The sequence below is a fragment of the Anser cygnoides genome, chromosome 7, assembly GCF_040182565.1.
Source record: "Anser cygnoides isolate HZ-2024a breed goose chromosome 7, Taihu_goose_T2T_genome, whole genome shotgun sequence".
In the NCBI taxonomy this organism is placed as follows: domain Eukaryota; kingdom Metazoa; phylum Chordata; class Aves; order Anseriformes; family Anatidae; genus Anser; species Anser cygnoides.
In genome coordinates, this window is record NC_089879.1 from 9,140,636 (window position 1) to 9,158,701 (window position 18,066).

Genomic DNA, 18,066 nt, shown 5'->3' on the forward strand with positions numbered 1-18,066 from the left:
TTTTGTCTGGAATACAGGAACGGGGCATTCAGGCAACGGTTTAACTGGGTTGCTGTACAGAAAGTCTGTTGGGGCGATCATACCAGCTCTGAAAGTTTCTCTCTCCTCAGTTGTCCTTCAAATACTTAAAGGGAAAAAAGAAAAAAAAAAAAAGAAAAAACACACAAATGCCAGTTTAGGTGCAGGAATGAAAGCTGCTTAGGGATGACAGAATCTGTGCATTGATTCAGCTGAAGTTTTCACATGTCCTAACTTAATATATTTGTCCCTCTTTGGGATTCTGCCAACAGTATGAAGCTGATTGACCCACTCGGACAACACATGTAAGAACACAGTGCGCTTCAGAAATCCTCCCAAAACATTCCTGTATAACCTTCTTCTTCTCTGCAGTCCTTTATTGCAACTACTTAATGCCACATTTCTCAAAAGACTTTTTCTCCTCAAACAGTCATTACATGGGAATGAAACCCTACAATGTTTTCCACTTTACTTTAGCCTTAACTTTAATGAAGCTTCTTTTTCTTTTAAATTTGTAGTATTTTATAGAAAAAATAATGACCTTTTGCAAGTAGATTTAGGATCTAGTTGAAGAGAAGACAGACGATGCTTTCTAGTGCCAGTGATGCCTCTAATGTGGTTTTCTGTGCCGTTAACTTTTATAAGGGCAGATGCAGCCCAAAACTGGGCATGGGATCTCTGAGCTTCTACTTTTGCACTGGAAACTGCTGAGGAGGTGAGAAAGTCTTTTGCATTTCAAGTTAGTCTACGCTGACACATCATGCAGTCATAGCACATAAGCAACATACATTTAGAGCAATTCAAATTTTGAGTTGTCAAGAAAAATGGTTCCTAATTAAACGCTGATGAACTCAAAAGGAGCTCTTTTATTTTCAGCTCTAATCAAGGAAGATTCCTTTCATAAGGCAGTGAAGGCTAGAGCCTCAGTGCCAGAAGGAGACCAGACTAGAGGGGAAAAAAAGTGACGTGTAGAAAGCATGCTTTCAAGATAAAAAAAAAAAAAAGATTAAAAAGAAAAAAGAAGTATTTCCTCCGGAATGCAGTTGTACTAAACAATCCTCTAGCAGAAACACAAGAAAAAAATTGTACGTGCTTTTGCCTTTTAAGGGCTATAAAGATTGCACCAGTGTGATAAGGTACAGTACTTTCATTTCAATAATACCTACGTAAAACCTGTATTGACGTAAACATTTCCAACTAATTTGCTGAACACATGGGCAATACTGTGCTTGGGAGTTTCTATAAATAAAATACAACCATGCAATTTCAGGCTGGATTTTGGAATGTGAACCACACAGTTATGTCACCATGCACAGGTCATCATCCTGTTCCTTCCAGCAAGAATGCAGCTATCAAGAACATTTCACACTCAGACCAACTTTGCATTTAAGTATCACTTGCTTTCAACACCCACTGAGTAAAAATAGAAGGGGACAACATAGAAAGCTAAAAAAGCACACAGTAATTTAATAACGTATTTTTAAGCTGCTGGCCTTCCCCCCTGTATTGTGTATTTCTTACACAATCTATGTCAATGGAATATTCAGCACCACCTTCAACAGCAGAATTTAATCCATCGAGTTCATTCAAGACTTTTAAAAGGGGAGGGTAAAACACAAGTTCAGTAGCCACAATCAAAGAAATTAAAAAGATGACACAGAAGAATACTGTCTACATGAACGCCAGCACAGTTTTTGTCTTGATTAACTCCCTTATCTTAGAGAGACATTTTTATCAGCTTTCTATTAAATTGTATTTCAGTCATTTAACCTCATGAAAAGTGGTTGGGGGAGGATTGGAATTAGATGGTCTTTAAGGTCTCTTCCAACCCAAACCATTCTATGATTTTATGAACTCTTTGCCTCAAACTTCAGCAAAAAATGGGGGAAACAAAAGCTTATTATCTCACAGAAATACTATGATGATGGTTAGAAGTATGACAGCGGTATCTGTTTTAAAGATGAACTTGCCTATGCCTTCAATAACTTTTCTCCTCATTACTTTCATATTTGAAATATACAGAAAGCAAATTCCAATCACACAGAAGTCTCTATAAATGGGGATACAACTGTTTTTGACAAAGACGGTATCATATCCTTTCAGGTCTTGGTTTTACTCATCAGATTAAATTAAAACTTTATCCTTATGAATGCTGATTTCCAAAAATGTTTTCCAACGTGATCACAGTGAGACCAGATACCAGAGTGCTGAACTGCATATGAAGTTAAGTCTGACTCCTAGCATACTGGGAGGCAAACTAACACACACAAAAAAAGTGATTCACTGTATTCTGTATTGTCAAGACAGATGTCAGCAACAGATTTGATGACTTCAGTGGGCTTTGAATCAGGCTCGATGTCATCTGGAATCCACGAAACACTGAAACGTTACAACTTAGCTTTGTATTTACTTCACACCTTTGACACCTTCTGCCTCGAAGTGATAATGACTTGTGAACACAGTGCTGGAGGATTACTGAGCGCTTTTCCTGGTTCTGTGAATGGCATCTTTTATACGATGATTTGAATTAGTTTAATTTCACAACAAACAATACATTAAAAAATATAAGCAAACAATGAAGCCTTTTAACACATATTCCTGGCTCCTTGTGCACAACCTGTTTGGTTTTGTGCTTCATCTCGAGACAGTGTCTCAGTGATCACCATTCCTTCACCTGTTCAAACCTCCTCTGATTCTTCCAGTTTCCTTGCAGTGCCTTAATTGCATCCTGCAGTTTTGGCCCCCTAAAAACAACCTTATTAGGTTAGTGTTTCCGGGCTCTGGGACATTCTCTTGTTAACATTCTACTCAATATAACCTTCAGTTTTGACATCTCTCCCTGGTCATAGTTTTCTAATGAGATTTATGTAGATATTACAGTCATCTACACATGGCAGACCTTACCTTACTGACACAAAACCATATCAGAACTATAAAAACAAAAAACAACAAAAAACAACTGAAAGCAGCCCCCCCATTTTATCTATCTGGCCTTTTACCCTCCCAAAGAAGGAAATTAAATTGATTTGATCTCCTCTGAAGTGATAGGTTATGTTATATTTTGGACAGATCTGAATAGCCAACTAACTGGTAGGATCTGATTGAGCATGAAAAAAAAAATCATACTGGTCTGAAAACAGTACATTTAGAAAGTTTGATTTTCATATAAACACTGATATAAATTCAGCAATGTTAAATAGCTCAGATGACTAACCCTTCACAGGTGACTAATTCAGTGATTACTGTCTTCATGTTGATAACAATCATATAATTTAACATTTCATTTAACAATCAGAGCTCTCAAAAATAAAAGTATCAACAGATACTGGCAGAAGTAGAAGAAAGCATCAGGAAAATGGTAAGTAAAATTAAAGGATATTTTGAATAGTTCTATTAACCAGCTTAAATTTCTGATGCACTGGGGCAATACTTTTCGAGTTGGTATTCCCCTCCATTACTGATCTGCAAAACAGCTCTGTGACAACATCCCACAGCCATCAGCTTGCTGGTTCAAGATACAACGAAAACTACACCATCGAGTCCCACAGAAGTTTACTGGATCACAAAAGTGAAATCAGACTGGATAAAATTTATTAACAGCAACCCAGATCTGGTGAGATTCTCTTCCAGGTACTCCTATTAAGTAGGACTCCCTATTCCTTGACTCCCTTAATTAGTAAGGATCATTAATAAGCCTTTCAGTGTAGAGTGTTTTGTGTGTGTGTGTGTGTTAAGTCATGTTACTGAAAGTGTGAAATGTGAAATTGATGCCTGTGGCTTACTTTAGTACTCAAGCTTTATGGTAGTACGCTGTCTAAACTGGCAATGTATTTCTACCAGAAGACTTCCATACAATCAGCATTCATGAACCAGCTACATGTTCCCTTAAACTAAATCTGAGTGTTTTTCCTTCCCTGATATAAGGGCTTTAAGCTACACTAAATCATTTTACTGTCGTTAAGAAACTTGCATTTGTAACCTCTAAATTATATTGAGATGGAAACATAAGAAACATGGCAGTTACATGATGTAAGGCTCAGGAGTGTGTTAAGTTAATCAGAAAAGAAAACCACCTAAATCCTCAGAAGCTCATTCTTACATCCTATTATGCAAAGATTTTATTTTTATGCCCTGATGCTCGCGAGGTGTTTTCTGAGTGTGTTCTTCTATCTGTTTGCCTCTATCATGATCTTGAATCTAACAATTTCACATCATCTAAACAGGAATAAACAGAAGTCACCAGATAAAATTATTTTTATTTCCTGAACTCAAATATTTACAAGTGGTAAGACATATCTGTATAGTCAAGGAAAAGAACTTTAGACAGTGTTCCCTTCCTGTAAAATACATCTGCTTCTTAAGCAATCCTGACATAAAGCACCGGCCCACCAAAGGTAATCACAATTTCCTTCTGTATTTGGATCCAATAACTACGTATCTTGCTACAAAATAATTATTCTTCAGGTCAGGTAACAGTTCATGTTTTTTCAAGGACTTCAGAAACTTAGATTCAGCTGATAACTGCAGTTACTTGTGAACAAGAAACCACTGTTTTTCGACTCACTTGTAAAGTAAATATTTACTAAACTTCAAATTGTTACCAGAGTAGGAAAACATTTAGCAAACACTTATGCATGCATAAATGTGAGATGTTAAAAGTTCAACTGATACTATACCTGAATTGCCAAAAACCACATCCCACGGAGAGCTGATAGGCTGCTCTTCTCCTTTTGCTCCACCTTCCTTGTCAACACCTTGTATCCCAATGCCTGCTACAGTAGTCACAATCTCTAATTCCAGGTCAATCTGCAAGAAGCAAAATGATATATGCTAAATGTACAACAGCACCTTGAGTTAATACAGAGGTAATACAGATAATCTGACCTAGCTATGCTTAAAACAGAGGATCTTTGCTTGCAACTAAAAAACAAATCCTAATACTTGTTTATGAAGGAGAATAATTAATTTTACCATGTTTGCTGCTGGTGGGGGACAGTAGGAAAAACAAGTGACTGAAATTTTCTTCCACATGCACCAACAATGAACTGTCAAAATTTGGTCAGCAACTCTGGAAGAAGGTATCAACATTTTCTAGAGAAGTATTCAGATGGACAGTGGATGTTTCATTTTAGACTTCTTCTAAAAGAATATGCTATTAAAAATCAGAAATTGTAGAAGTATTTCCCATCTCTACATAAAATAATCTATACAAAACATTATTTTTGCAGTTAATTTCATGCCTTGGAAGAAAAAAGAATTGTTTAATTTCTGCAGCCTAACTCCATGTATCTTTCCTTCCTCCTTTGTTTATATTCTAAGTGACTTCCAATACTTCTCATTAATTTATTGTAATGATTATATAAAAAGGGAGTCTTTCACACATGTAGCATGAAAACTAACTTTTGGAGCAGTTTGCAAGGCCTGTGTCCTGCACAAACATTTGAAAGGACGTCCTACAGCTGACAGATTATTTTAATTCTTGGATACCGTGATGGCAAACTTAAATGAAAGGGAACAGCTAGTTATCTTGACAGATGCTGAAGCAACATGGCCCAGATCTTCAGCTGTTTCTGTACTCTGTTAACCGTAACACATAATTATCTGTGGTCACCAGGCTACAGTGAATAATACAGAATATTATTAAGATGAAGGCATTGGATCAACAGGGCCACTTGGTCCTTTTCAGAATAAAACTGGTAGCCAGTGACAATGAATACAGCACAGAGGGCTTCTAGACTAGTGCCCTGAAGTGAAACACTGAATGAATGTGAACATACTGAACAGTAAAAAAGCTTTTCAAATTGAGTTATCGTGTACCTCTTCTGATCACGACTCAGAAATCCTCCTGGTGAGTAAATCTGAGTAAAATATCTTCTGAGATGCATAAAAACTTTTATTAATAAGGTAATATGACATTGCTTCAGCAAACTTCTGATTATTCTAAATTTTACCTAACTGGGTTTAAGATTCAACTCCAGTTTATACTGAGCAACATTCCTGTGTGCTAAAAACTTTAAGTATTTAGTTCAAAAAAAGATCAACACACAAATAATTCTGAAATTAAAGCAGGTATGCTTACAGGCCCAAACAACTAGTTAACAAAAATACAGATATCCACCAAACCATAAGAGTACAATAACCTTAGATAAGAATCTGAACTGTAAGTGAAACAGAAACAGTTTCTGCTTCCAATACTAAGAATAGATGCTTCTCATAACAGGAAAGCAAGTCACAAGTTAAAAAAAAAAAAAAGCTATCAGTTATGCTAGAACAAGTGGCACATTCTTCATTTCTAGATGATCTTAGAGGTCCTTTCCACCCTGAATGATTCTATGAACGGAAGTACAAAAGCATATGTAGCCCTTTAAAAAAGGAAACGCACAACAGCGTTTATTTATAAGATATTAGTCCAAATTTCCTTCCTGATGTTGAAGGTATTTGTAGAATAATTAATTTGGTATAAATTTTCACCTGTGTAAGTAGGGAAAGTACAAGAGGTTGTTTCCTTATGGAAAATTTACCTTTCTAATTAGATGATTTTCTGTATCAGCTACGTAAATAACATTATTTTTTATAGCAATTCCTTGTGGTGCGTTAAAAGATGCCTCTGAAAATCTTCCATCTTTTCTTCCACTGTTTGGACCTATAAATGAAACAAAGCAAAACTCAAAAGTCATTTTAGAAAAATAAAACTTAAAAAATACAAAGTGTATGTATTTAAACCTGTAAGATAATTACATATTCTAAAAGATGCTTTCATTGCACCTTGTATAGCTTTTTTTTTTAAATTCCTAATTAACAGCCAAACCATTACCAAAAGCAGCCAGAAGCAAAGATTTTAAATTCCAAAACTCAATTACATTTCAATGATTTAGATTTTGCTGTAATTACAATGAAACTAATATTTGATTAGCAGCACTTTCTTATTAATAATAAAAGCTGACAAAAAGATGATATGCAACTAATTACATGGAAGAACAGTGAGAATGATGGAGTGACAGTCTTCTGTATAGCACAAAGAAAAAATAGAGGGAGGAACATGAGCTGAATAAAACAGTGTGAAGGTAAGCATCGCATTTTAGATGGAGTAACATTTAAAGTGCATTAGCACTGTGTGTCAGCAAAAGACATTTAGATACATGAGTTATTATGTGTGCATCATGATTTGTGATGCAAATATAGTAATTTCAACCTTTGTGCATGCCCACATTTATTACAGTATTACCAACTTTGTTACACTATTTTCTGCCCACAGAATCACTTAACTGAGTCACTGAAATACACAAACTTTTTACAACTTCTTCTCAGAAGACAATTCAGACATTAACAGGCATGAAGCATTGAGGTGCTGGTGTTTCAGTTTCCGATAGTTCCCCTTGGAACTACATCAGGGTGCCCATTCATCGGGAACAGCACAGAGTGCCAAAGGAAGGAGGGGTACCCATTCAGAGATAAGGAGACTTCCCTCCAAGTTGCTATTTAATGAATATCCCAGAATACTAAAGGGTGTTTTGTTGGCAGAGACTTCATCTCACATACCAAACAAACCAAATTGTCTGACTCTTGTCATAAGAAACCTTGTTTGTACTTCCCATAGAAGGGTATTAAGGCCTTTATCAGGTTAGCTTGGATAATTAGCCTGTCTATTCAATGCACTGTTCCATCAAATAATGAAATATTTCCTTCCTTTCTTAAAACAATAGTGCCACTGGTATTTTTCTGATGTTTGTGAATCCTATTGAGGGATGTTCTTCATTTAAAACAAACAAAGAAAAAGCACCCCCAAAACACACCATCACAACCAAAACTCCATGTTTGTTTTTTCCTCTTGGAAAGGGAAGTATTTTTCTCTTTTCCCTATCTTGCTGCTGGATGTGAATGCATGTCACTGAAATCCAAACACGTTTGAAACTCTTTCAGAAGATAGTTGGACCAGATGATCTTGGAAGTCTTTTCCAACCGTAATGATTCTATGACTCTATTCTTTTGTAATTCATATTGGCTATCACATGACAGTACAAAACTTAGTCAATGAAATAACGACAAATAAGGGACACCTCAACCAGTTGCATTAACAGAGCCTCCCACTGATGGTACTATGCTATATTCCCTCATGTCCTGCAAAAGTGATTTCATAAGAAAAAAAAATTATCAATGCTTATGAATAGCTAGGTCCTAGCACCACCACAGAACATAGTCTACTCCTAAATAAAATGCCTATAATAAACCGTATATAACCTTACCTCCAATAGTGTGTAGAATCTGCCCATTTTTCCGAGTAACCAAAATCCTGTGATGTCCAGTGTCTGCTATTACCAGCCTTTCTCCTGAATTATCTACTGTCACTTTGCCAGGAAACAGCAGGGGAGAAGGTGGGAGGGAGTCTCTGTATAGCTTTATTCCAATACTGTTGTCCTTGATTTGTCCTCTCTCCTTGTAGAATTTCAGTGCTACAGAAGTAAACAAAAACAGCTTCTCCTTGTGGCCTTCTCCAACAAGCGAAAAGAGCATGTTTCCACGAGGGCCAAGAATGACAAGAGTTGGCCAGCAGGACACTTCTAGCTCGTGCCACAACGTTGCATCTGCATCGTTTACTACAGGGTGGACAATATTGTATCTCAGAACTGCACTCTTGATGTTATCCAGGACTTTTTCATTTGGGAATTTCGCTGAATGGACACCAATAATAACAAGGCCATCTGAAAGGGAAAATGAAGTATTGTGTTGAAACATATTTGTATTTCAATTAAAAAAAAAACTTGTAAGAGGGAAGCACAGTTATCCTACAACATTACTAACTGCATTCCAGAAAAGAAGATTTGAACAAATAAAGAGCATAATATGTTATAAATTGCTCTTAAGCCCTGAATCTCTAAGGCAGAAAATACTTTCAAAATGAACTGCTGCAGCTCACCTACGTTTAACTGATGCTTTGTTCTTTCAAGTGTTTAGGATACCTCTTTGACTTTTGCTTCCTTTACATAACTATGGTGTTTACAGAAAACTAATTCTTTTCCACTGTAAACAAGTGATCACAAGTCCAGAGTTATCCTGGCACATCTAACTCTAGACAGACAGTTAAAAAAAACAAAACAAAACAAAAAAAAATGTATAGGCGCCTAAAATCAAAATAGTATCCTGTATTTAAAAAAAAAGAATTAAATCAATTAAATTATCATTTTTGCCCCTCCCCTTACAGTTTTTAACCTAATTTCTGTATTTGGTTAATAAAGACAATGAAAAGTTCAGGCTTTCCCACAATAGAGATAACTACACTTGAAATCCTATTGTGAAGGTGCTGCACAAGCACCAAGTAATATAATTCAGCTTATATACACAGAATACATAGTATCAGCCCTAAAAACAATCAAAAAAGCACACGATTACCAGAGTCCTTGAATTGCTTTTTTCCTCAGTTTCATGAAATTCAAACAGAAATAAAAATTTATGGCTCAGACTTCACTTGCTTTTCCCTGTGCGACAAAAAAGAAATATACACCCACCCCCTGCAGACACTTACGTAAGCAGCCCCAAAATTTCCATTCCCCCTACCTACTCAACAGAAAAAGAATGACGAGCCTTCCTTTAGTCGAGTCACCTTTCGGTATGTCCTAGGAGCAAAAAAAGGACCCCTAACAAACAAACAAACACCACTACAGCCTTTTTCAGAGCCTTAAATTCCATTTTCCTAGCATAAGCTCTACCAAATGCAACGAGCTAGGTACACGACATCGACTCCATATTTCGTCTCACTTTATACCAGAAAATACTTATCAAAAAGCATAATCTTGTTATAGTCAGAATAACTTGTCAGATCTGTGATGATTTGAATTTGGTGGTATTTTTATTAAACTTCAGAGATCTGAGCAAAATAAACGAGACTGTCTGAACCATGACATTTGATTAAATTTCAGAACATTCCATTTCCAGAGTCTGCTGCTCATAGCCATCATGAGACATTTAGGATTTTTCCTCACTGAAGCAAGGAAGATAACAACAATAACCACGCAGTTGTAGAAAGATGTAATACGATTTTAAACCAGAACTGTTGATCTAATGGAAATCCCTACATACTAACCTTCCTATGTATCCAAAAATCACTTTCTTTTTGGATAGTGCAAGCTTTTTGTATCCACAGACAATGAGGATCATTCTACTACTTTGTCCAAGTGAAAGTTTTAAACTTTTTATCTCATCATTTGTGTTATTTTGAGAAGGGTGAAATTAACTGGGAAAGAGAGTAGCCATACAGTTGACACCCAGCTTGGTTAAATTTACTCTAGTATTAGAAAATATTTAGACAGCAACAACAAAAAAGCGTTTTCGTCCTCCCCTCCAGTCAGGTCTAAACAAATATCAAGCATTTATAAACACTTTTATTATTAACATTCAAATATCTGTAGCATTTCCTTCCCTCCCTGAGTCACCAATGTCTATAGGTGGATCCCTTGTAGCACAACAATTTTTTCAGTTATGCAAGTAATATCAAAAAAAAACCAACAAAAATAACTTGGAGGCCCTACAGGGTGGCACGGAAGAAGAAGAGACATTATCCAATCTAATCCAATTCTCATGATGCCTATACTTTGAAATAAAATCAATGTAGACCCCTGAAGAGCTTCATGGTTCTTAAATTATATTTATCTTGAATTACTACATTATATCTTAAATTCATTTGTGCTCCTTCACCGCAATCAAAAATGTTGTATTGTATCACTACAGAAAAATAGATTTGGTTAACAGCTATTACATTTATATAAGCAGGATACAATTTGCAGTTTGAAAGGATAAAGGCTGATGTGCAAAGTCAATCAACTTCTGTTATTTGGTGTTGACTTGAATAATACGGTTATGTTTTGTCCTAAACAAAATCCAATGGAAAGAGCCCTCCCCAAAGGTCTCTAATTTGGAAAAGACAAATTTTAAATAAATGTTTTCTCAGCGAAGTTTTAAGAAGATTGCAGAGCATGACCTGTTTTAGTTACTTGAAGCAGCAGTTACTTAGTTTTTAGAAGATGTTTTCTGCCCTTATTCAAAAATAACCATTTATTACAAGGGAGTGAAGATTTCATCAGTTTACCACAAATCTAAAAGGAACAAAACCTAAATATTTTCAGTAACATCGCTGGCAAATTTATTTCTCAACTTCTAGTTTCTCATAGTTGCCAGAACAAAGCCTCTTTTCCCTCTCCTGTTTCTCTTTCCCTCTTCCACTTACAACTGCAAATATCAAAATCCATAATTAGCTCTTTAAGATGGGAAAAATTACAAAGGAAGTAACTTTTTGCAGCTTGCATGATAATGCATCTTTCTCCTTATCAAAGACATTAATTTTATTTAACAGCATTCTAACATTTTATTTTTTTAATTCACAGGAAGTGTATTTTTTTTCCACAATAACTCACCTATCACATATTTTATTTAATTTAGGATCAACTTACGTGTCACAACTCGTTCTGAATTGGAAATTTACACGTCAGATCATTCCTGTTATTTGGCATTTTCTACCTTATTCACTAAAACACTTCACTGCTTATAAAACTCTGGACACATACGTAAAAGCAAAACGCCTTTTTTTGTACAACCGTTCTCTGAAAGCAGTGCAGTTACAGCCAGGGAAGTTCAGCACTGCAAGGGTAACACCAGCCCTCTGATCAGAAAAGGGCCCAGAAGACACCTGTAAGCAACCACATGCAAGGAGATGGGTTTGAACGGAATGCAGTATTTGGTTTTAGGTTTTCCTCCTAGCTTTATGGTACACGAACAATGCTTGCTTTTACACAAACCCATCTGAGTTCAGAAATCTTTGCTTTGCTTTCGGGTAGGGATTATATTCAGGCATTCGCTACGTTTCGCCATTGCGCCATTGTTTTTTCCAAATTCCAAATTCCTCAGGGCCTGACTGCCAGCACGGTAATCCATGCTGAGTTGGTCTGAATTTAGAATTGTAGCCTCTTTCTTTAGGTTGCTCTTCTTCGGCCTACCTAAACGTACAGCTGCAAATCTCTTCTTTCCCTGTTGCTCAGTGGATCTTTTTTTTTTTTAAATTCACTTTTTGTAAAAAAAAAAAAAAAAAAAAACCAACAACACGAATAACGTCAAACCTTCTCACAGTCTTGAAGATTTCTACAACTTGGGTGATATTAAACCATGACATTCCCCTGAAGTTTTGCCATTTGATCCTATCTAAACTGTCATCCCAATGGTTTTATTTCCAACACTATGTTTTCTTCCCAGCCATTAAAAACATTTGATGTGATAGGAACACATGTCCAGCTTGCTCTATTCTGCAATGCAAAAATCCAGATGCTGGCTTCAGAAAGCATTCCTGTCATGAAGAACTCTATGCCAATTTGTTTCTAGTGCCTGCATTGTTTGGTTTTTGTTTGTTTTTTTTAATTTTGAAGCTTAAACCAATATGTAACATAGATTATTGAAAAACTCCGTATTACCACAAATGACTGCAAAAAAAAAAAAACTATAAAAAAAGTTTGTCTTTTTTTTTTTTTTTAAATGTATTATAATGTACAAAGCCAGAGCAGAAATAATCCCTTTCTCCAAAAAGGGAATAAGTGTTTCAGGATGCATTACGGTTGTCTGACACCTGCTGAAGGAAAGAAGTTTTCTACAGTAATGCACACTGCATTGCTAGCATTTGATAAATTAGCTCTGTAAAAATGGAAGGCTGCCAGAGCTGCTATTGTTTTGGCAGCACAATCCGTATTTAATTTTTATTTCAAGTCAATTATTTTGATAGTTTTGTGGTAGAAATGTAGGAAAGGCAATTACTTCATATCTTAAACACTTGTATTATTGAGCTCAGAGGAGTTTAAATTATTTAATGTCAGATTGGCTTTTTATTTGGTTACAGAGAAATTGAGAACTATTTTTCTATTTTGGCCCTTGTCCCCAACTGTAAAACAGTATTAATGGAGAAGAACAGCATCTGCAGGAGTGGTAACATTTCAATATGAGAACAAGAAACAGTAAAATTCTGCACATTAATTGAATAAAACAAGTACACAGATAAAATTTTTTTTTTTTAAATCACTGATATTGTCTTTGCCAATCCTGCCCGCACAGTACATTGCTGTGAGACAGCTCAAGTTGTAGTATCGTAAACTGTTGAGCTCTGAACAGCAAAGTCAAACATTTTAACTACAGTAGAATTAGCAGCAGTGCTTATAATTTGTCCATCAAAAATATCGTTAGAGCTAGAAGGACAACGCTATTCTGGACACCTGTACAGCACATATACGTTATAGTATCCTCTCATGAAGAAAACTCGTGTGGAAACTGACAGATGCTACACTGTGATATAAAAACATGCACACCATTTAAAACACTTTATTCGAAGGATTATAGCAGAGCACAACACTGGACTTATGCCAAGCTATTTCTGAATATTAAAAAGTACTCCCTCTTATAGAAGTCATTTCTGGACTGCTGATAACATGAACTGAATATGCACTGGAGTTTAAAATAACTTTCTGAACGCCACTTGAAAAACAGAAATAGCTCCACTGAAGATAGCAATGAGAATGTATCAGATAAAGATGCTTGGCGACATTTAATCCTATGGAAAGCAGTCTTTATTTTGAGACAAATCTTCTTGAGTTCCAGACAATAGAACTGTGTGCGCATATACTAAGACATTCAATGGCTTAGAAACGTCTTAAAACTACAGGTTCTCAGGTTCGGACATCTCACGTCTGATGATCACATTGCTGAAGTTTCAACATACTCCACATATGCCAGTATTTGAACCATGTGAATAAGAAAAAAATAATCAGAATATCAAAAAATATGTACAAAAGGTACAATCAAAGAAAGATACTGCTATTAATTATATCAGTATTAAGGATTGTTCTCAGTTATGCAGAAAGATGAAGGCAACACTCCTTCAGCTGTTCAAACAACAGATTAAGATCCAAATGCACAGTGACATAGATGTTTTGTCAGAGTAAGATGCTTGTTTTCACTCTATCATTGTCTGCTAGATCAGGACCTTCTGTCACTACCACAGCTCTGTAAATATGTAGATGAAACGTGTATATAAATATTATGTTTACAAATCTGAAGTTTAATAAAGTTACAACTTCACTATATATTTAATCTCTTTATTTTTCCAGTTATGAGGCAAGAGATTGGGGAACCAGCTGAGTGAAAGTGAATCTGCCCCCATCCTGTGAAGGGAGAAGGGACTTCCATTAACTAAAGAAGACAGCAGAAGACGTTAAAGTGTAATGAAACTCCAGAATCAGGATGAGTATCAAGATACCTACATTAATATATCTTGATATTCTTACAGTATTTTTGGTACATCTGCACCCTTTCAACTTCAGTCTTATTCTTCCAACCCTTTCTCAAGTTTCTCAAGCCAAACAACTTAACTTCCCAAAGAGGAAAAATTCATCTATTTGAATCTTCTGTAAAGTGCCATTTAAGCCTACAACATACGAGTGAACTACTTACACTTGCAATTTCAAAGACTCGGAAATTTTTCTAGTGGGAGCAGGTAACACATGAAAATAAATGCTGGCAAAATGAAAATCAAATCAGAAGAGCAAATGGAGAATCAGAAATGTAAACATTATAAGGCAAGGTTATTTTTATTATAGTATTTAATACAAGATTTTAAGGACCAAAAGTAACACTGTTCATCTCATCATTTAGCCTATCAAAATAGCCAAGTTAGTAGCTGATACATTCCTGGGTAAGACGACATTTTCTCTCTGACAAGTCATCAGGATGACAAGAGACTAAATTCTAAATAGCAGTTACCCTGCATTTTCATTCATTCAGAGAGAGATGGAGATTTTATCTCAGATGTGAAATTAAAGAGATTAATTCCCTCTCCAGAACAGAGGACTACTAACTGAAAAGAAGGCAATGCAAATACCAAAAAATAAAAATAAAAAAAATCTTAAACCATGTTCACGTATTTTGCTATTTCAGTTAGAAAGGGGAAAAAAAAAAAAAGTCATCTAAACTACATCCATTCTACCATCTGCGTAACATTCTGCTCAGAGCTGGCTACTAAGTAAAGTGTACATCTATCAACTCTGAGCCCCGTCTTACGTCCTCACATTTTGCAAACCGCCCTATTCATGAGGATACCAGATTTGGGCTTCAAGCACATATCCCGTTTCCTTAATTATAGGGACACAACAGATGCCATATTTAACCCCATCTAAAAATGTGATGAAAGCATAGCCAGTAACCTTTTTTTTTTTTTTTTTTTTTTGCAATACTTAAAATATTAGAAGACATTTTTAGGCACCCCTGAAATTTTGCCAGCTGTTTAGTAACCAACAAAGTGACTCAGCTACTCCACCTGCAACACTGCCAGGAAATTTTGTACCAAGCCAGCCAAGGCTCTTTTACCTTTATCAGAGTACTGCTGCTCTAACTCGTGGAGATCAGGCAGCAGGTGCAAGCAATTGATACAGCAGTAAGTAAAGAAATCCAACACCACCACTTTTCCACAAAGGTCTTTGTGAAGAGAAATAGGACCTTCGGTGTTCAACCATTGTAGATCTGCAATTCAGAGAGCAGAGATACCCAGTTAGGGGAAAGGCAGGGAAAGGAAGACACACCTAATTTGCATGACAACACACATTCCTAGTATATTTCACTAAAGAAAAGTTGCAACATAACTTTCTAGCAAGTACAAAAGCAAAACAGAAGTCTCATATTTATCAAACCCACCCTTATATTATCCAATTCTTCAAAATTAGTAAATGAGAATATTAACAAAATGTAATGTAACAATGACAGTGTGGTTTATATAGTTAAATTGGCACCTTTCAATTGAAAGAACACGGAAACCTCAGAACGATTCCCATACATCTTGGGACATGATCTACATTATTCAACACCTAACAAAGACATAGGTGTAACACCTATTTACTTAAACCTCAAATAAATGCAAATAAACTAAAAGCCTGTTAAACTCTTCATGATTTTATAACATTTTTGTAAAGAACTAACTTCAGAAATGACTGCAATATTTTTTTACTTAAGCGTTTTGATCTTGATTTTCAACAGTTTGAAATGACAGTTATAAAATAACGCTGCCACCTGGGAATACAACCCACTCATATATAGCCGGTAGTACTCCTGGACAATTATTTCAATTACTTGATGAGACATTGAGGAAATGTTTCCTCACTGGTAACTAATATTCCTTTGGTCCCATAAGAAACTGGTATCAAGACATAAATGTCCTAGACTATGGTCTGCCATTATTACCACCCAACTCTTCTGAAAATAATGGGATAAAAAACAGATAGCAAAGACATTGTAAAGTTGAACTAAGTTTTTGAAGAACTAATTTTTTTTTAATATACAAATTTACTCTGAATAATCTAAAAATACTCAAAGCTTCCACCCTGTCAAGTTTCAGCAAACTAAGTTCTTACTGCCCCAGGAGAAGTTACAGCTACTCAAGTCAGCAGGTTTGTTTCCTCCCTCAGTAAGCGGAAATTTGTTCCCTACCTATATATGCATATATACCTAAAAGCATAAATGAATGCACACACGTTCAGGTTTAGTGACAGTAATTACAATAATTTATACATTATTTCCACTGTGTATGGGCAAGGCTTTCCACTTTGCTTTTTCAAAAGAAAAGAGCAGGTTGTTTGTTTTATGACACATCTTCCCTCTTCAGTAGAATTGGGATATCTTTCCTAAAAATAAACTGGAAATAAATAACTTTGGCTACTATTTGAGCTGATTCCTGGAGAACACAAGCTTTGACAGAAGACAGAAAGTGAAACGTTACTGATGACGAAAGTGAAAATTAAATTCAGGAGTCCAAATCCAGACCGAAAAAGCATTCACTTTGCTCCATCAGTTAGAAGTCAGAATTCACTCCTATGCTATGCATATGATTTTAATCCCCTAGTTTTATCTGCTTAGGCCTCTGTCTTGCAAACCCTTAATCTCTCAGAGTCCCAAGGAGCCCCACTCAGGTTACAAGGACCTGGAGCAGGACCTGCAAGACTTTTACGTAACCCTTGATTCACACTTTTCACAAGAAGAGATGGAGAAATATGTGAAACACGAAGGGGAAACGGGCAGAGCACTGAAGGAGGACGATGTCTCCAGCACAGCATGCGCTATGGTGCACGGACGGAAACTGACGAGCACGGGTAAGCCATGGAGAGAGAGCTGAGAGCAGGAGGAAGCTTCCTGTCAATACACTGAAGAAAAGCGAAACGCTTTATTGGAGGGGAAAAAAAAAAAAAAAAAAAAAAAGAAGTTAATGAAGCTAAGAGAAGAACGAGGATTTAAAGAACGTGATTTTTGCAACCAGTACCTAAGCGAGCATCCATAAGGGGTTTCCCTTCTCTTGCCCTTTGCTCCCCCCGGGTGCTTTCAGGACTCACAGCCCCACAACCGGATAAAAACCACCTTTAAGGAGAGCAGCTCCCGGCCTCAATCACCCAAGGGACCCTTCAGGGCGAGCCCGGCCGCTTCCCCGGGGGGCACCGGGGCCCGTCGCGGGCCCCTCCACCCACCTCCGCCGAGCTCGGGCACCGTCAGGTCCCGCTCCCGGCTGTCGGCCTTCTGCAGGTAGCTGTAGACCAAGGCCTCCTTGTCGCGGGGGCTGTCGGCGTCCAGCAGGCCGTACTCCAGCTGCGTCTGGGCGGGCCGCAGCCCCGGCAGCGTCCCCGCCGCCATGGCGCCTCCCGCCCGCCGCTGCCGCCGCCCTGCCGTTTGGCCGCCGCACATTCGGCACGCGGGCGGTACAGCCGTAATTAAAAGAATAAGAATAAAAATAATAACGAAGCGCTGCGCACAAGCACGCCGCAACTCGGCTGTGTTGAAGGGAGAAGCTGCTAATTCCTCCCCGATTTTTACAGGGCTTTTGTTATTCGGAGAAGCATATTCGTGAGGAGAATGCCCGGCGCCAACGGTGTCTCAGCAGATTCAACACATCCTTTTATTTTCCCGCCTTTCTCCTTTTTTTTTTTTTTTTTTTAAATAGATTAAAAGATGTGAAAAGCGGCGCAAACCAGACGATTAGGGCGGTGGGAT

The 18,066-nt window shown here is 36.9% G+C and overlaps 1 protein-coding gene across 1 annotated transcript in view; it reads right to left on the bottom strand.

The window, feature by feature from the left end:
• The window catches only part of NHLRC2 (NHL repeat containing 2), a 37,735-nt gene extending 19,811 nt beyond the window's left edge, over positions 1–17,924 (bottom strand). Inside the window, exons 1-5 of the mRNA XM_048060454.2 lie at positions 17,547–17,924; positions 15,406–15,558; positions 8,262–8,717; positions 6,540–6,661; positions 4,695–4,824 (exon numbers count right to left, since the gene is read on the bottom strand). Coding sequence (XP_047916411.1) covers positions 4,695–4,824; positions 6,540–6,661; positions 8,262–8,717; positions 15,406–15,558; positions 17,547–17,760 — 1,075 coding nt within the window. The 5' untranslated portion in view covers positions 17,761–17,924. The remainder of the gene's footprint in view (positions 1–4,694; positions 4,825–6,539; positions 6,662–8,261; positions 8,718–15,405; positions 15,559–17,546) is intronic.
• Positions 17,925–18,066: the final 142 nt, after the last annotated feature.